This window comes from Bombina bombina, chromosome 1 (genome assembly GCF_027579735.1).
Source record: "Bombina bombina isolate aBomBom1 chromosome 1, aBomBom1.pri, whole genome shotgun sequence".
In the NCBI taxonomy this organism is placed as follows: Eukaryota; Metazoa; Chordata; class Amphibia; order Anura; family Bombinatoridae; genus Bombina; species Bombina bombina.
This window is the reverse complement of record NC_069499.1, coordinates 325,459,397-325,480,502: the sequence shown is the minus strand read 5'-3', so window position 1 is coordinate 325,480,502 and position 21,106 is coordinate 325,459,397. Positions and strand designations below refer to the sequence as shown.

The following is a 21,106-nucleotide window of genomic DNA, read 5'->3' as shown; positions in this document are numbered from 1 at the left end:
AAGGAAGAAAGAAGAAACCTTCAGAATATATAGTGCATGGAATAACAAACAATTCTGGATAAATGATCAGGCTCTTAAGGGGTTAAGGGTGTAATGTACGTGGTCTGTCCCTTGAAGGGGTGTTTTTTTTCTGCTGCACTGTCTCTTTAAAGAGTCCCTCTGCTGCACACGCTGTTCCTTTAAAAGGCAGTTCCTGCTAGGGAGGGGGTGAGCATTGTTTCTGCCAGAAGGATTTTTTTCCTCTCTCTGATCTGATTATTTCACGTCCAGTTAAAGGGAAGGCAAGATGGCTGAGATGGGAAAGGGAGTCACCGCTGGGAAAATAGCAAGTAATGTACAGAAGAAGCTTACACGAGCCCAGGAAAAGGTGAGCACGGGGTTACAGAGAGGGAGTGCGGATACACTCCCCCCTGACAGGGGACACAGGAGATTCACACCCTACAGAGGCTGCAGGGAAGTCTAAATGGATCTAACTGCAAGCTCTGCGGGTCAGTCGCACATATGGGGAGTTGTTGCTAAGTGAACAGATATGACGACAGAAGATGGGTGATTGTCTGATTCATTATATGGGGAATGGTTGTGCAGAGGGGGCCGTGCTCCTGTATCTGACAGATCCCAGTGACAGTATCCTGGGGTCATCTTATGGAGAGAGCAGCTTGGCCTCTGACTGTGCAGCTAATGATGGGGGTTGTGTGGCCTTTCGTATTACTGTTGCAGTAATGATTCATTTATTTGTCCGGATAATCTGACAGCCTGTTTTACGTAGCTATCTTCCTTCGTGTACGTATAATGCAGCTACTTCTTGTGCAGCATCTATGGGTTTATGTGTGACAGATACAAGAATAATGATGACTGCTGCTGGGTTGCATAGGAATGATCCATTCACTCCTCTAATTGTCAGAATAGCTGAAGCTGGAGTAGGCTGTGTGCACGATCAGTGCAAGAGGTGGCCTCAGATCCTGTGTAATACGCATGCATTACATTATTCATCAGTAGTGTATTTTATATATAGTATTTTTCATTTATTATACTGTAGTGTGTGTGTATATATATATATATAATATATATATATATAACATTTGAAGGTGCAGTACAATAAAGACTGAAACTGCAAGAAAAATAAAGTGTCAAAATAGGCACTGACTGTTTACTGATTCATTCTGTATTCTCAGTGTATTGCTTAACACCATTTGCAATCAGGAATGGAAATTTGGTTTATATTCTAAGTATGGCCATCAAAATGTGAGTGCTGTGTCTTTTTTGTTTTAAGACATTTACAAAGACAGCTGTCACTTAAAGTGTTTGGAATGTGTGTACAAAAAACCCCCAAACTATATGTATATACTAAATGCTACTTGCAGATACAACCTTTAACCTATGTTTATTTGAATAGAGTGGACTACTGTAATAAAACAAAACAAAACATGATTTACCTTGATTTGTTTATTAAGCAACTGGCTAAACAGATTTATCTCTGTTATGTTGAACAAAAAACTCTTTATGGGAACAGATTCTAATCAATATATTTAATCATGGACATGGCATATAGAACAGTCCTTAGTGCTTTTAGCATATTGGTTTTCTATATACGTCCATGAGAAAGTCTATCTATCTATCTATCTATCTATCTATCTACTTCCTTTCCCCTGAATCCTAATGCTTGTGTACATATATATTAGTCACAAGTTCTATATGTAATCTTTTTCATTTATAACTAGGCTGATGATGGCAAAAAAGTATTTGATACAGTACAGCATATGAGGGATAGTTTTTAATAGAAGCATTTTTGATAATACCAGTATGTTTGATTATATTCACTATTGAAATTCACAGATGCACATTCTAGTTTTGGATACAGAATACATATTTTAAAACATATAAACTATATCTATTTTTTTAGGAAATGTGTTTTGCGGTACCTTTTTGAAAACTTAGGTACATACATAAATAAGATACTTAATATTTATAGTTATCAAATAATCACTGTGCAGAATGTGGCAAGGTATCATTCCTTTTTTGTTTGAATGATAAGTTATACTGTGGCATTAAATAGATACTGAAGCCATGCTTTTTAATATGTATTACAGATTCTTCATTAAAGGGATACTAGCCCCACATTTTTTCTTTCATGATTCAGATAGAGCATGCAATTTTAAGCAACTTTCTAATTTACTCCTATTACCAATTTTTCTTTGTTCTCATGTTACCTTGATTTAAAAAAGCAGTAATAAAAGGTTAGGAGCCGGCCCATTTTTAGTTCAGTACCTTGGTAGAGCTTGCTGATTGGTTTGCTACATTTAGCCACAAATCAGCAAGTGCTATCCAGGTTCTGAGCAAAAAATGGGCTGGCTCTAAAGCTTACAGTACTGCTTTTTCAAATCAAGATAGCATGAGAACAAAGAAAAATTGATAATAGGAGTAAATTAGAAAGGTGCTTAAAATCTCATGCTCTATCTGAACCATGAAAGAAAAAAAATGGGTTTAGTGTCCCTTTAACGTACATGCGCTTCTGATGAATAAAACAATGTCATGCTTTTGAGTGTCTCACTATACACCAATATAGCTGTGTGAGTTGTACTTATCTGCCAGCAGTTAAAATGTACCTAGGGATAAGTTGTGCACAAAATATTAATTTGCTGTTTCAAAAGGAAAGCGTACAGCAAACAAACATTTACATGCAAAATATGTTTAAATGGTGATCATTCGTACATATAGAAGAGTTTAAAGTCACTTTTTTAAATTATAATATGTGAAATGTAGGACTTTACAATCCCAGGGAAACTACCAACATCTTTGAAATCTGCATAAACCTATCATCTGGCTTCTAAACTGCTCACTGTCAACTAAAATGTAATATCTATCTATCTTTCTATCTAATCAAAATGTATCTAAAAGTGCTTGCTCTCATGTTTTTCCAAGCCTGATTATGTATGTATGTATGTATATATATATATATATATATATATATATATATATATACACACACACTCAGTGTCTTTACTTGTAATTCATAAAAATAACATTGACAGACCCCAGCAGCTGCAGTTGGTATCTTTGAAATGAAGTCTGTTTTATTTAAAGTGATCATCACAGCTGATTTTGTTGATTTTTAAGGAGGCTGACTGTGACAGGCGTTCTAGGAGAGGCAGTCTGTGTGATAAGAAACATGCCTCCAGATAGTGTTGGTTTAGTAATCTGCTGCTATGGTTTATTATATTTAATTTAGATATATGTTTTGTTAATATTTTTCCTCGGTATTGGCAGCTACTATTTATAAGCCCTTAGGGCAATAATGCATTACAGGTTTTAAAAACAACCCAGTAAGCTAGGAACTATAGCATTGTGCATCTTTTTCTTATTTTGTATATTGTGTGTGTATATAATTACAACTATGTACAATAGGCCCTTAAAGTGATACTAAACCCAATTTTTTTTCTTTCATGATTCATATAGAGCATACAATTTTAAGCAACTTTCTAATTTACTCCTATTAGCAATTTTCTTCATTCTCTTGCTATCTTTATATAAAAAGCAGGAATGTAAAGCTTTGGAGCCGGACCATTTTTGGTTCATAACCTGGGTTATGGTTGCTTATTGGTTTGCTAAATGTAGCCACCAATAAGCAAGTGCTATCCAGGGTTCTGAACCTAAAATGGTCCGGCTCCTAAGCTTTACATTCCTGCTTTTTAAATAAAGATAACAAGAGAATTAAGAAAATTTGATAATAGGAGTAATGTAGAAAGTTGCTTAAAATTGCATGCTTTATCTGAATTATGAAAGAAAACATTTGGGTTTAGTGTCCTTTTAAAAATGTTGTATTACAATGCAGTTTACAATTTCCTCTGGGTCACATGTTCTAATTCTAGCACAGCCCAATCAGCCTTTTTATCTTTCCAAGGTTGATAAAGTGAGTAATAGTACAATATGTCCACACCCCCTGAGCATATCTATATATGCTTTTTTAACAGAAGATACCAAAAGAACAAGGTAAACTTGATTGAAAGTTTTTTTGGGGAGTGAGGGGCTGCTTCCTTTCAAGAGGAGGGGGGCAATTATTAAATTATTTACTATACTCACTATCAAGGAGTGTCACCGATCCTGCCGCCTCTGATCCATCAGTAGCCTCCATTTAACAGATTATTTTCATATTGGGTTACAAATGAAAAACTATGGGCCAGATTATGAGTAGAGCTCAGACGTTTGCACCCAAGTAATAAGGGGTTTATTGCTGGTGTTTGCGCTCATTGGCTTACTGCTGGTATTTCAAGTTGAAAGTAAACGTGATTTATGCTGGAATGATTACCGCGTCCTCAGAGCTCTGGTTAAGGGTTTCGCAAAACAATAAGTTGCACAAAACACATAAAACACATAAAACACATCAAAAATACATTACAAAGTACAGTTACACTATCTAATATAAATTACTCAGAAAAAATATTGCACACGAAAGTTATAAGGGCTCAAACATATGAGGTCTCAGGTGTTAGAAAAAAAAAGGCAGGCAAAGGGCTTTAACATAGAGATACATACATATACATGTCTAAAGATATATATATATATATATATATATATGTGTGTGTGTATTTATATGTATTTATAGGCATACATGCACATATAAACACATAAATACATATGCACATACATAAGATGTAGATATAAGTAGTAGTATATAAGTAGTAGTATAAGTTGATGAAAACATGAAAAAACATTTATGCAATATTCATATTTAATAAAGGTTTTAACTATGAATTTACTGTAAATATTTCACATTCCAATGTTCTGCACATAGCAGAATATGGTCTATGTATTTCTAAATATAGATATTCCTATATATAATTGTGTGTGTGTATATATATATATTCCAAAAGTAATGGTCGCACTCTCAGGTCTTTTAGTGAAAAAACGTAGTTAATTTTAAATTTAGAGACCTGAGAGTGCGACCATTACTTTTGGAATATTGATTACATGTTGGCACCCGGGCGGATGACCATTGGAGGGTAACACTGTGTAACTGATGGGTTTTTATATATATATATATATATATATATATATTGTACCAAAAAAACACCAGATATATGTATTTATGAATAAATAGAACATATTCTTGTATGTGAAGAACATTGGAATGTGGAATATCTCACGTTGAGATAAAGCACTTGAGAATATGTGATCGGCTTTGCTCAAGTGTAGGGTGTTAGTTTTTTTCCCACTTTTTCACCTCCATTGGCTTCTATGGGGGAATGCGTGAACATGCACATGACATTCGAAGTTCGGCTTTTTGCGCTAATCAAGTTAGCATGTGAGCGAAAACAGTTTAGCTTCAACTCATAATACGAGCGCAACCACAAGCTTACTTCTAGAGCGGGAACATTAATTAGCGCTCCACTTGTAATCTGGCCCTATGTTGTTAAATGTTAGGATTGCCTGTGAGAGAGGTTGTTAATTTAACCTGCTATTGTTTAAATCTATTAATTTTCTAGCACTTTATGCTGTTGAGGGAGAGTCTACTGTTCTTGTATATTGCCTCATAGGTCTCTACAATCTGCTGAGCACTAGTTCTTAGGTTAGGAAAAGATTCTATCATGTTGCAGAATAGGATCCCTGCATGCTAGAAAAATGCTGACACAATTCTGGTTAACCACAAGGAATTATAAGGAATTATTTTTGTTCTCTTGACACAAACTATATGAGTGTTCACACAGATTATTGAATGTAGCTTGCAGTACTTTGTTTTTCTTTTCTTTTATGAATAAAAACATTATTTACTTTAATGTGTCTCATGAGCTCTGGCCTCAGAAAACTCTTGTGAAATAAGTTCTTCAGAAGTAAAACCATGGTCAGCATTTCCTATACCCCCCCCCTCCTGCACTTTAATTGGAACCAAAAGAAACAAACTTTATGAAAATTAGAGGTGATTTACAAAGAATTGATGATGATGACGATAATAATAATCATAAAGGGACATTAGTTAAAATGATGTATTTAAAGCAAACTGTAGCCTGAGAATAATATACATATGTATTTTTTTTTAATTTCTATTAATTGTTTACTTATTGAAAAAATAAGTGTTGAGTTCTAAAGCAATGGATGCTGCCATGTTGCAACCTAAGTCACTCTATACTGAGGTCATTTATAGTTATAAATAGTTCAGTAGAGTGCACAGAAAATCACTGTTTGGAGTATAGCAGTGTTAATAAGTCTGACGTCTATTCTTTCACTTCTAACAGGAATGGTAAAGGCCGCAATTTACAGAATTAAATAGGGCAAAATAAACAAAAAGTATAATACACAGTGTTTTTTAACTACATATAATTAAAAAAAAATGTCATTACAATTTCAAAGTGTTTTAAGGGCCATTATAGTCTTACAATTACATACTCTTATCTGTTAGAGCATGTCATTTTCACACTATTGATGCTGCAATTCTATGGTTTTTATCAAAAGGGTTAATCACATAGTTACACTGCTGGTCATGAGCAGAAACTGTAAATTTTAACACTATATTGGCCCTTTAAAGGGCCACTAAAGTCAAAATTAAAGTTTCATAAAGTATCATATTCAGATAAATGCAATAAAAAAAAATCCAATATACTTCCATTATAGAAATAGGCACATTCTTTTTATATGATCACTTTTTTTGAGTCCCTACTGAGTATGTGCAAAATTGGATAGTATATGCATATTTATACATTTTTTGATTGGCTAATAGTTGTCACCTGGTACAATGGGAGGGAAAAGTGGATTAACTTTGTCAGAAAATATTCTATTGCTCATTTCAAATTCAAATAAGGTGCTATTGCAGTCTTTCTACTGTGTATTTATAAATTATTAAATTCTACTGCATTTAGTGGTATTTTAATGTCCCTTTAATTGTATCTTTTATCCCTGTTGTTGACTCTCAGGTATGAATCCATGCCTGGTTATTGTTTACAGCACAAGTTGTATCCTTCTAGTAGAGTTGCTGTTTTCTTAAGATGTTCAAATGTAATGTAGTGATTTTATTTATATGTGTAAAAGTTACCTGTTTTTCAATCATTGCCATCTGATCACACATCTAGTTTGCTGTGATTGTCTTGTTTTTTTTAGCAATCAAACTCTAGCCACCCCTTGTCAACTGAGACTTAAATGATGGTAAATCCTAGCTTTTAAAAAACACTAGGATTTATCATCACTAAAAATAAAGGCCACCTTCATTCATGAAAAAAAAATAGAATGAAAATGTGCCTTTGTTTCGCCGCGGCTTAACTGCCAACCTAGCGGCTCTGGCGACTGATGGAACTGCTTATTTTTTCAGGTGATGTTTCCACACCTAATGCCGGTTGGCTCACACGGCTATTGGCTAAGAGGTAGAGAAGTCACCTTGTTGAAAAAATGAGTAGTGCTGTGGGCCGTCAGAGCTGCTTAGCTAAGCAGTGAAGCCGTGGCAGTTTTTTTAAACTGATGAATGAAGGTGGCATTTTTTTTAGTGATGGTAAATCCCTTGCATTTCTGAAACACTAGGATTTACCATCACTTTAAGTCTGCAGAGAACAAAATGGTTGTTTTCTTTTTATAACGTGCATTGATTTGTAGCTTTCTGCTAAAGTCAATAAGGGAACAATGTGTAGCAGGGTTGGCATTGAGTCAGCACGGTGCATTTCAATTCTAAGAAATAGAAAATTTTCAGAGCTAAATTACATGAAAAGGAAGCAAAATAAATAATGAAAATATTATTATTATTCTCATTTTATTTGTAGAGAGCCAACAGATTCTGCAACACTAATATATTGCAGAGTTATTTTATTACACATAACTAAATATTTTATATTAAAATCTCAAGGTGTTTACTGTCACTTAAAAGGAAGCATTCATTGGATATATTGCACCATTTTGTGAAAATAAAAACTTGGGTAAAATTGAAATGCTTGGTTTAAAAGTATCTTAGGGGCACCATCAAACTGAACAGAGAGTTTTTGTTTTTTTAAACAGGAAGTGCCTATAGGCACCACTGATTAAAATTTTTGTTCTTCAAATATTAGTCTGTAATAACATTCCCTTCATTTTTTTTTTAATGCACAATTCATGAACATAGACAAACTATTTCAGAAAACTTTTACGTAACATAATAAAAATGAATCCTTCAGACAAATGTTACAAAGTGACTAATAAAATATAGTAAAGAATATATTGCAGGTTTGTAAGCAAAATCTTTTTTAATTAAGGGCCAGATTACGAGTAGAGTGCAAATTAACGCTCCTGCTTGAGCGTTAATTGCACTAGAAGTAAGATCTTTGTGCTGGTCGAGTTGCGCTCATAATATGAGTAGAAAGTAAACTGTTTTTGCTCTTGTGCTAACAAAACAAGCGCAAAAATCTGAAAATTCACACATATAAATATATATACAGTATATATATATGACACATACCAAGATGAATTTAGCACTGAGGGAGCGTTGGGAACTAATAAAGAATGATAGGGGCCTTCCATTTAAAAAAATGCAACCACCTAGGATGGCATATCGCCGTGCAAGCAATCTAAGAGATCTTTTGGTTGAGACAGACCCTGTATGCTGCTATCAAAAGTCCTGCTGGCTTAAACCTACAAAGATGGGATGCTTTAGATGTGGGGACTGCACTACAAGCGCAAACCCTTGCGATATACCTCTCATCGCTCGGGCGCAAACATTTGCACTTCACTCATAATCTAGCTATAAATGTATGACTTTCCGTATGTTTGTTTTTAACAGTCCTCCAATTCTAAAAACAAGAACTTTTATCTTTGTAAAGTACTAATAATTTTTACTCACACGCTAACTGCTAAATTACATTACAGTTGTAAATTTTTTGAACATCAAAAAAATCTTCCTAGTCTTGAATGATGGAGTTATTTATTGTTACTACCTATTAATAAAGTTTTCAACCAGAATGTAAATTAGGTCCAAAACAGGTAATGGAACGTCAAATTTTAAAGACTAGCTTCATACTTCCTCTATGCTTTTAATAATATACAAACCATACAGACCATAATTCTAAGACAAGAATGTGTATGTACTGAAGGAATCTACTTTATTATCATATACCTCCCACTCGTGTTGGATCTTGCAGGATTGTCACAGGTTGGGAGGTATGGCATGTGTCCCTCCTGCAGCTCCCCCTGTCCAGGCAAATGTCCTATTTTTTTTTTTTATCATGAATTGCTCATTACACACCATGCCCAACCCACAACAGCCATGACTGGCACCTCTGTAGCCAGTGGACCACTGCTCACATGTCCCACACACCTCACTGTCCTGGAAAGCCTCCTGGAAATTTTGGGAGGTATGCAATTATTCAATACCCATCCAGCACACTGCATTGTTTATTTGTAGTAATATGTTAAAGGGTCAGTAAAGTCCAAATTAAACCTTCATGATTCAAATATCGTGCTATTTAAAAATAAATAAATTTAGTTTGCTTAATTTTCCTTTGTTGAAAAGCATACCTAGGTAGCTTCAGGAGAAGCAATGCATTACTGGGAGTAAGCTGCTGATCGGTGACTGCACAAATGTACCGATTGTCATTGGCTCACTTAAAGGGACACTGTACCCAAATTTTTTTCTTTCATGATTCAGATAGAGCATGCAATTTTAAGCATCTTTCTAATTTACTCCTATTGTCAAATTTTCTTTATTCTCTTGGTATCTATATTTAAAAAGCAAGAATTTAAGTTTAGATGCCGGCCCATTTTAAGTGAACAACCTGGGTTGTCCTTGCTGATTGAACAGCACCAATAAACAAGTGCTGTCCATGGTTCTGAACCACAAATTGGCTGGCTCCTTAGCTTAGATGTCTTCTTTTTCAAATAAAGAAAGCAAGAGAACGAAGAAAAATTGATAATGAGTAAATTAGAAAGTTACTTAAAATTGCTTGCTCTATATGAATCACAAAATAAAAAATTGGGTTCAGTGTCCCTTTAAGGTGTTCAGCTAGCTGGTACTTGTGCATTGCTGCTCCTTAAAGGGACAGGAAACCAAAATATTGTATTTCATGCTTTAGATAGTGCATACAATTCTAAACAAATGTCTAAATTTGCTCTCTTGGTAACTTTCCTTAAAGGACCAGTAAACACAGTAGATTTGCATAATCAACAAATGCAGGATAACAAGACAATGCAATAGCATTTACTCTGAATTTCAAATGAGTTGCAGATTTTTTTTTCTAACAAATTTCAAAGTTATGTCTATTTCTACTCCCCCTGTACCATGTGATAGCAATCAGCCAATCACAAATGCATATATGTATAGTCTGTGAATTCTTGCACATGCTCAGTTGGAGTTGGTGACTCAAAAAGTGTAAATATAAAAGACTGCACTTTTTTTAATGGAAGTAAATTGGAAAGTTGTTTAAAATTACATGCTGCATCTGAATCATGAAAATTTAATTTGACCTGAGTGTCCCTTTAAAGTGAATGTCAAGTTAACGTAATAAGGTAAAGGCAAACAATAGAAGTTAGAAATCTTTACTATATACTTTTACTGAACACCCTGCAAGGAGATATTTCATTGCAACATACATGATGGTGTATTGGCAGTAATGTAACAGCATATGCAAATATATGACTGTTCATGTTAAAATCCTTAACATTTCTTAATAATTCTATGTGCTTAAATTCTCTGATAATTATTAAAGCATGACAAATCATTAATTGCATACACTTTTGGTATACAGTGGGTGGTGCATCAATACAGTTAGAATCCTTTAGTCATTCTAACAAGCTACATTTGCCTCTGATGCACGTGCTGGAGGGCCTCACATAGCATCTAATATCTAACATACCGAGCAAGTGAGAAAGCAGAAGCTTGTGCACATAGTGCTGCCTCGTAGCTGATATTTTTAGGAATAAATACAGAACTAAAGGTCCTGTTATGTTAAACAATTAGGTGTGCAGGAATCAAATTTAAATTGCAAACTTATTTTCAGCTAAACAACATCATTTTTTATGATGACACTCTAATATGTACATAGCCTAGCATCATATATGCAGCTGGGAGGCACATTGAGAGTTTTCATCCAGCTTTATTCTAACTGTGTTATCCTTACAAACCTGAGTTATCTTATCCTGACTCAATAATATATAAATAAATATAGATAGATATATAGATAGATATATGTAAATATATAAATCTATTTATTATCCAAGGACTAGGCCTTTTTAAAATACCTATTTGTATTCAATTACTTTATATAAAATTACTTTATATAAAAACATGTTTTAATTACATTTTAAATGCATTATTATACATTTGAAACTCAAATTGTATGCAAAAGTGTTAGCCTTTGTCCTGATTCTTTGCCCACCATTAGATGTATTTTGTTAACTTTTTAATTTTGCCACTTTTTTGAACTGCAATAAACCAAAATTCCTGTCAGCACAGTATACAGGGAGTGCAGAATTATTAGGCAAGTTGTATTTTTGAGGATTAATTTTATTATTGAACAACAACCATGTTCTCAATGAACCCAAAAAACTCATTAATATCAAAGCTGAATAGTTTTGGAAGTAGTTTTTAGTTTGTTTTTAGTTTTAGCTATTTTAGGGGGATATCTGTGTGTGCAGGGGACTATTACTGTGCATAATTATTAGGCAACTTAACAAAAAACAAATATATACCCATTTCAATTATTTATTTTTACCAGTGAAACCAATATAACATCTCAACATTCGCAAATATACATTTCTGACATTCAAAAACAAAACAAAAACAAATCAGTGACCAATATAGCCACCTTTCTTTGCAAGGACACTCAAAAGCCTGCCATCCATGGATTCTGTCAGTGTTTTGATCTGTTCACCATCAACATTGCGTGCAGCAGCAACCACAGCCTCCCAGACACTGTTCAGAGAGGTGTACTGTTTTCCCTCCTTGTAAATCTCACATTTGATGATGGACCACAGGTTCTCAATGGGGTTCAGATCAGGTGAACAAGGAGGCCATGTCATTAGATTTTCTTCTTTTATACCCTTTCTTGCCAGCCACGCTGTGGAGTACTTGGACACGTGTGATGGAGCATTGTCCTGCATGAAAATCATATTTTTCTTGAAGGATACAGACTTCTTCCTGTACCACTTCTTGAAGAAGGTGTCTTCCAGAAACTGGCAGTAGGACTGGGAGTTGAGCTTGACTCCATCCTCAACCCAAAAAGGCCCCACAAGCTCATCTTTGATGATACCAGCCCAAACCAGTACTCCACCTCCACCTTGCTGGTGTCTGAGTTGGACTGGAGCTCTCTGCCCTTTACCAATCCAGCCACGGGCCCATCCATCTGGCCCATCAAGACTCACTCTCATTTCATCAGTCCATAAAACCTTAGAAAAATCAGTCTTGAGATATTTCTTGGCCCAGTCTTGACGTTTCAGCTTGTGTGTCTTGTTCAGTGGTGGTCGTCTTTCAGCCTTTCTTACCTTGGCCATGTCTCTGAGTATTGCACACCTTGTGCTTTTGGGCACTCCAGTGATGTTGCAGCTCTGAAATATGGCCAAACTGGTGGCAAGTGGCATCTTGGCAGCTGCACACTTGACTTTTCTCAGTTCATGGGCAATTATTTTGCACCTTGATTTTTCCACACGCTTCTTGCGACCCTGTTGACTATTTTGAATGAAACGCTTGATTGTTCGATGATCACGCTTCAGAAGCTTTGCAATTTTAAGAGTGCTGCATCCCTCTGCAAGATATCTCACTATTTTTTACTTTTCTGAGCCTGTCAAGTCCTTCTTTTGACCCATTTTGCCAAAGGAAAGGAAGTTGCCTAATAATTATGCACACCTGATATAGGGTTTTGATGTCATTAGACCACACCCCTTCTCATTACAGAGATGCACATCACCTAATATGCTTAATTGGTAGTAGGCTTTCGAGCCTATACAGCTTGGAGTAAGACAACATGCATAAAGAGGATGATGTGGTCAAAATACTCATTTGCCTAATAATTCTGCACTCCCTGTATTGATCTCATGGAAATAAAGTTGCCAGCTGTGCTCTATAAAAATACGAGACAACCAATAAGTGACTGAGCACAGGTGGTAGATGGGGTCACACAATGTGCCTCTATAAACTCAATCTTAGGCCTATTTTGATACCACCATGTGTGTTACTGGCAACCAAGGGGATAAGATTAGCAGTCACCCTATCCCCTTAGTTGCCAGTAACACACATATAAAGAAGTGATTTGATCACTTGGCTGTCAGTAGAACACATACACAGCAATGGTTTAACACCCTGCATGGCTGCCTGTAACACATATAATAGAAAATGCACAGTGTTACTTTTTTGGGCCATATTTATAATGCAATACCTTTTACATTTAGTTTACACTATGGGTACTTTAAAAATACTGGACATTTAAGTATTCATTATTTTTGTATAAATTTTACTGGACACCCTGCAAAAATACAGTATTGTCCGGATGAATTCTGGGCACCTGGCAGCCCTAAAGGGAAATAATATGCAAGGATCAGTGTTACCTTCTATCTTCTGTGATGTAGTTATTAAATGTGGGTTGTGACTTATAGTCCTGCATATTGAGATAAAGTTGGTTTATGCCAATAATCTGTTAAAGCATGTTATTTTCGTACTAGTGATGCTGTAATTCTATGGTTTTAATACCTGATTGACTTAATCACATAGTTGCAAAGTGGGACATAAGCAGAAACTCATTTTAACACTATAAAGGCCCTTTATAGGGCCTTTAGAGTCAAAATGAAAGTTTCATGATTCAGAGAAATGAAATTTAAAAAAACAAAACAAAAATCCAGTATACTACCATTATAAAAACATGCACATCCTTTGTATAGGAACACTTTGTGAGGCTCCAGTTCCTACTGAGCATGTGCAAAAGGGGATAGTATATGCATTTTGTGATTTGCTTATAGCTGTCACATGGTACAGGGGGAGGGAAAACTGTATTAACTTTGCCAGATAATATTCTACTGCTCATTTCAAATTCAAAGTATGTGCAATTGCATTGTGTTTTTACTGTGTATTTGTCAATGATTAAATTCTACTGCATTTAGTGGTCCTGTTGTTGACTCTCAGGTATGAATCCATGCCTGGCTATTGTTTACAGCACAAGTCATATCCTTCTGGTAGAGTTGCTGTTTTCTTCAGATGTTGAAATGTAGTGATTATTTTATTTATACGTATAAAAGTTAATTTGCTGTTTCTGTTTTTCATCATTACCATCTCAGTGATCACATGAACTCTACTTCAATTCTGAGTCAAGAAAGCCTTCCAGTTTTTCAGTAATCACAACAATTTACTAGAAATCTTAAATCAGGACCATTATAGCAGTTTGTAAAGAAGGATAAAGGGACAGTATACATCTTGGGCTAGATTGCAAGTGGCGCCATAACTGTTGCGCACAAACGATAAGGAGTATTTTGCGGCTCTTTGCACACATTGGAAGCAGCGTGCATATTACAAGTTGAACGTGTTCACTGGAGCGCAATTGGATTTAACGCATGTCTGCGTTTCATATACCTTTAAGTGAATCGTCTATGCTTAAATGTGGAACCTGTACATTTTACTATTTTGGCCTTGATTTTCCGTAAGGGCGCATGTGGGAATGACTACTGTGCAAAGAAAGGTGTTTTTTTTTAACTTGAAATGGCAAGCTTGCCATCTTTTCTTAATGTACACCATTGTGTCCTGGTTTATTTTTACTTTTAATGTTTTGTACACTGAAATGTTATAATGCTACTAGGTATCTTATTTTTTCCTGTTAAAAACTTTAAAACTTCTGACTAATGTTTCATTCATTCTTTCTCTTTATTCCATGCTGCATAATATTTTGCCTCAGGGTTTCTTCTGTTAATATTGTTTATATATCTTGAAATCCATTTGCAACTATTTTTTATTACATTGTTAAACAAATTTTGTTACAATAGCATACATTTATTTATTTTTGTGCTTACATACTTTTATGCGTGTGGTAGAAATATTTAGGTTTTTTTTTCTCTTTTGTTGATGAAACAGAAAAGAGACAGAAAATCAGTCTGGTCTGTCCATATTTCCTGCAACGTTCAGTGACCCAAAAGCTTGCAAAACTAAGACAAATGTTAAATTAACAAGAAATAAATTAGCAAATTATGTATGTGTTACAGTTTTTTTTAATAAGAATTGAAAATGGCTTATATTCATGTATGCTTGTTACTGAACACATATTAATGAGCCATTTGTTTTGGGCAGCAACAGCTTCAAGAATGATACATACAAGGACAATGCAGTTAAACATTTAGGTAATTTCCTCAAGGGGATTATGAATTTCTTTTTGAACAATGGTATATGTTGGCATTGGCTAAATGGGCCTATGTTGAGGGGTGGAAAATGTTAATGAGGGACAGACAGATTTTGAGGAGCAGCTCAATAAGTTACCTTGCTGTTCCCATAATTCCTCTCTCACTAAATCAACTTGGGGCGACACTCAACTGTGTGCTTTTAATGTACTCCTACTGATCCTGGGGTCTAGTGACGGGGGTGTTTGGTTTCCAGTTAGAGGATAAATTTCCCTTGCAACTAATAAAACCTATGAGACAGGTAGAGGTATTTTATTTCCTCCTTGGCCCAGGAAGCGGAGCAAATTAAGATAACTGATATACAAAAATGTATAGCAGAAGCTATAAGTTTATTGACTAGACCCCACATATGTTCTCACAAAGACTAATGGATGAGAGACCTGAAAGTAGGGATGTAGTTAATATTCAGTGTGTCTGGAATGTAGCTAACATTAGGAGATTACCTGAGTTCTTAATGTTCATTACAGAAAGGGTTAATGATTTTTCAGTGTGTTAACTTTACATAAGGCGTTAAACAGTGCGTTACACATGAGTAACTTAAGGGGCTAATCATTGCTCTGTATGTGGCAAAAATAATATGAAAAATACAAGTAAAATATGATATAAAGTTGATAGACACATCATATTTTTCTGTGCCTAGGGCAGGCCAAATTCTTTTACACTACTGTTCTGAAATATCTCTCTCCCATTATGACAAAGGAAATCCGTTTATCAATAATAGGAACCCTACTGCATACAGCACAGTTAAACTGAATGTTACATTCTAAAAATAAGACCCTTGTTACTGCACATGCTAGAATATATACTGGAATACTTTGGACTCTGGCTTGCCATTGATAACACTTCATGGGCTTACTTTCTGCCTCTTGCTAATTGCATTATGACCCATCAAAAGGGGAATGTGCAGCTGCTGTGGTCATTTAGCTGAGCCTCACTGTGTTACCCAGCTGTCACATCTCATGCCTGTACTGTTTGTAGAGCCTCTAGAATAGAAAACTATTACTGTAAGGCATGTCTTTCTTCACTCAGACAACGAGCACATGGCTTACATTAGAATATGCTGCACCCTATTTTATTAGGAATGTAGACAGTAAGAGATGTTCTGGTTTCTATGAGTCATTTTATTGAGGTTCTGCCAAGCCTCTTTTAGTGATTTTTGGATCCCATGAGTGGTGTAGTGATGCTGAGTTTTAGGTTCTTCCATCATTGAAAATGTTATATCCAGCTGTCTCATGCATCTCACATGCATTTTGCTATGTGTAATCAGTATCAAAATAGCAGAGGACGCAGAGCAGGTGCTGGGTTAAGCTACTTAATATAACTCAAGTGTAGCAAATCTGTATCACTAACAGTAAGCGATTTTTATCAGAAGCGCATGAATAACCATGCTGCTATAATAAAGGGACAAGGTGAAAGGTAACTTTGAATAGAAACCGTATGCTTCAAGCATATGATATATTTTTTCCTATCAATAAATATTTATTTTAACAGACAGCGACTAATTTAACATAATGAGAAATTAAAGGACCAGTTAATAAAGTAGATTTGCATAATCAACACTTGCAAGATAACAAGACAATGCAATAGCACTTAGTCTGAACTTCAAACGAGTAGTAGATTATTATTTTTTCTGACAATTTTAAAAGTTATGTCTATTTCCACTCCCCCTGTACCATGTGACATCCATCAGCCATTCACAAATGCATACACAACCATGTGACAGCCAGCAGCCAATCACATATGCATACACATACCATGTGACAGCCATCAGCCATTCACAAATGCATACACACTTACTCTTGCACATGCTCAGTAAGAGCTGGTGACTAAAAAAGTTTAAATATAAAAAGACTGTGCACATTGTGTTAATGGAAGTAAATTGGAAAGTTGTTTATAATTGCTGCTCTATCTGAATAATGAAAGTCTATTTTTGAATTGAGTGGAATTGATACATTAACATTGATGCATCCTTTTAGTTTATTAAATGTAATATATATATATATATATATATATATATATATATATATATATATATATATGTGTGTGTGTGGAAAATTGTATATATAAGTATTTTAATACAGTTACCTCACAGGACTGTCTTGTGCCCTAAAGGCTTAAAGGGACAGTATACACATTTTCCTATAACTGCATGTAATAGATACTACTATAAAGAATAAGATGCACAGATACTGATATAAAAATCCAGTATAAAACAGTTTAAAAACTTACTTAGAAGCTCTCAGTTTATCTCTGTTGAAAAGTTAGCCGGAAAGCCCACTGCAATTGGGAAATTGCATATGAAATTGCATATGAAAAGACCCTTTACACAAACAGGAGCAAGCTGGAGAAGGTAGCTGACGGTATTCACATAAAACTTTGGGGCTTGGTTAGGAGTCTGAAAATCAGAGCAATGTTATTTAAAAATAAGCAAAACTATAATTTTAAAAAAAACAAAAACTTTATGGGCTATATAAATAGATCATCTACAAAACATTTATGCAAAGAAAAAATTAGTGTATATTGTCCCTTTAAATGTCTTTGCTTTTTATTTAGAGGCAGGAACAACAAAGGTAATCAGAGGCTTTATTGCCTAAGCCAGTGTAACATAGCAACACACCCTCAATCCTACTCATTGTAAGAGGAGAAAATTCAATTTGGAGCATCCTTTTACCCAGCATCTCAGTTTAGGTTATGTAATCTCTGGTTGGCTATATTGTCCCTGCAAGTTTTGATAGAATAGACTATGTCATTGTGCAGAACAAGGATATGGAAAAATAGTTTTACCTGTTTTTGTGCAAAAGCTGAGCATGCAAAAAAATACAAAAACAAACAAACTGACAATCATGTAGTAAAGTAAAGGTTTCACTAAGTGTATCTATATAAAATATATAGAAATAATATATATGTGGCTGGAATATCCAACACTCCCTGACTATAAAAATTCCAGTGTATTAGTAATTCGTAATTCTTCAGACATGTACTCATTGTATTGAGAGATATCATAGTATTGTTTCCTAAAACTAGCCAGGTTTTCTGTTGTATTGCTGCACTGGGTGTGTGTATGTGTCAGCTACTTGGTAATTCATGGCCCTGTTGCAGAGTAACAGGTCTTAGAATAGACTGCACATTTGCTAGGAGAAACAGCTGAAAATGTAGTGCGATACAATAATACATCTTTGCTGTGACATTTGATTGGCAGGAACAGTCAACCGCCCACCCTTGGGCCCAGTTTTGGAGATTTAAACCTGGTGACATTTTGGGAATGGATGGTCACTGCTGGCTAATTATAGTTGGTGATAGTTCTCAATGGAAATCCAGACTGTTCTCAGAGGGTACAGGAAAAAGGACTGTAAATTTGAGACACAGGAAGAAATGGTCTGATAAAACAGAATATGTGCAGTTGGTTGTGGAAATGATGCATTATATAACACTGAGTATAGGGAAACTTGTAATAAACTAGAGAGATTTATTTGTAGAGCCAGCCATAGAGGTGGAAATTAAAATGTGCGGTGATTTTTTTTTTTTGCCAATGCTCAGGCATTGCACAAGTGGAAGATGTGTGTGCATGAGGCATTCCATGGTATGCTTGGTGTGTTTCATAAACAATTTAAGTTATCAGAAAAACAGCGATGCTTTGCCAAAGAAATATTTTTGCAAAATTTAACATTTTGCAAACATACAGCTTCTAATGGAATTTTGAATGCATTGCTTTGCCTTTTAGATTGCACGGTTATGCCCCTTGAATGCAATACATAGTAAAGCAGCACGGGCAGATTTGTTTTGCAATTGCATGTTCATTGCAGAAAGTGATTTATAATTTCATGTAAAATTTTAAAATACAATGGAATTGGTTTAAGTACTTAACTTCCTAGTTAGCAGTAGATAAAGCCTAATAAAAATGACATTTTAATTATACTACACCCCAAGGCAGAACATAGAGTGATCTGAGATGTCATCGCCGAAAATGCAGCATGTCTGCAGAAAGAACAGGAACTGTTAGCACTTTAACTTTTAACTTCAGTGCTGCACCACATTAGGCTGTTCTTTTTAAACAGATCTGTTCTCTGGCTGCATTGTATAGGTTTTCCTTAACACAGTGCATCCAGAGCAAAGTGCTGTTTGAAGACAACAGTCACATATGCAGTAGTGCATTGATTGTTGTCTAGCTCTGAGATTTTTGCAAGCTCGTTCCCTAGCTTTTCAGTCTGCAAAGCTGTTTTCCTCTGAATGTAAGATGTTCGTATGAGCAATGCACCTTTTTTATTACTACATTTCTATGTTCGACTAAGAGAAAAGGAAACAAATTAATTCAAGAGACATTTTACAATTACTTTTTTTTCTGCGGCTAATTTGCAATGCAATTTTCAACTACTGCACTAGATTGTACAACTTTAAATATTGCTTTATTCTCCAGTTAACCAACACATTGTAATTGATCTGGTGCTTTAGTGTATCTGACAAATTTTCAATTTTATTTTATATAAAAATGACCTGCAGAAAAATTTTCACTAAAAAAAAAAACATCGTAGAAAGTGAAAACAAGTTCTGCCTCTGGGCTACATAATAGCATATTACTGTATGGTGCCACAAGAAGCATATGTTATGTCAGAATTGTGTAGTCTTCCAAATTGTTCTAATTTGTTTGGGTACTACAGGTTTTCCAGCTATGCCACACAATATACCAAACAATGTGATAAAATATAGTGATTTAAAACAAGAGAAATTTCCATATACAACGTGTGTCCATAAATGCCCACATTATATTACAAGGAGGTTTCTTTAATCCTATTGGCAAACAGACTAGGTATTATTCTCATTTGCCCAGCTCGTCTGAACCTCCAGCTTCTCTGGTGTGCGGGCATCACTCACAATCACCACTCTTGCAGCTTCATCTGTAGTAGCTGATGAAAGCGCCACAAAAAGCTATCAATAGCAGGTAGTTACAATAAATGCAGTTTCAGATAAGTGTTGCAAGTCTATGTAAATAGTCCTGAAGTGACAACATCCATGTTTATTCTAAAAGTATAAGAATCCTGGAAGCAAATACTATGGGTATATATCAAATGCAAAATGAAGCAGCATCTTGTTAAAGGGACAGTAAAGTAAAAAAAAATCTTTCATGATTTAAATAGGGCATGTAATTTTAAACAACTTTCCAATTTACTTTTATTAACAATTTTGCTTTGTTCTCTTGGTATTCTTAGTTGAAAGCTAAATCTAGGAGGTTCATGTGCTAATTTCTTAGACCTTGAAGACTGCCTCTAATCTTAAAGCATTTTGACAGTTTTTCACCACTAGAGGGTGTTAGTTCATGTGTTTCATATAGATAACATTGAGTTCAGGCACGTGAAGCTCCTAGGAGTCAGCACTGATTGGCTAAAAATGCAAGTCTGTCAAAAGAACTGAAATAAGTGGGCAGTTTGCAGAGGCTTAGATACAAGGTAATCACAGAGGTAAAAAGTATATTATTATAACTGTGTTGGTTATGCAAAATTGGGGAATGGGTAATAAAGGGATTATCTACCTTTTTAAACAACAAAAATTCTGGTGTTTACTGTCCCTTTAAAGGTAGTATGTTAGTTTTGAGCTGCCCCAGTCAAAGGAAAATCTGCTGCCATTCCTCCACTTTTATGTAGTAGTTCCTCTAAATATTTTTCAGGACTGAGTAGGTAGTGGTTAATTCCTTCTTTTTGAACACAGAAGCAGTGGTTAACCCCTTGTCAGTCACATCTAATGAGTGCCAGCCATAAAAAGCAACAGCTATGTACCTTACTATTAAGGCATTTACAGTATATTG

The 21,106-nt window shown here is 35.1% G+C and overlaps 1 protein-coding gene across 7 annotated transcripts in view; it reads left to right on the top strand.

Moving 5' to 3' along the window:
• The first annotated feature begins 203 nt into the window (after nucleotides 1-203).
• BIN1 (bridging integrator 1) overlaps nucleotides 204-21,106 on the top strand; it is a 189,838-nt gene continuing 168,935 nt past the window's right edge. For 3 of the 7 annotated variants that reach the window (XM_053698096.1, XM_053698095.1, XM_053698093.1), the window contains exon 1: nucleotides 208-367. In XM_053698096.1, coding sequence (XP_053554071.1) covers nucleotides 287-367 — 81 coding nt within the window. In that variant the 5' untranslated portion in view covers nucleotides 208-286. Of the gene's footprint in view, nucleotides 368-21,106 lie in introns of all 7 variants that reach the window. The other 4 variants (XM_053698094.1, XM_053698098.1, XM_053698092.1 and 1 more) reach the window with 4 other exon arrangements.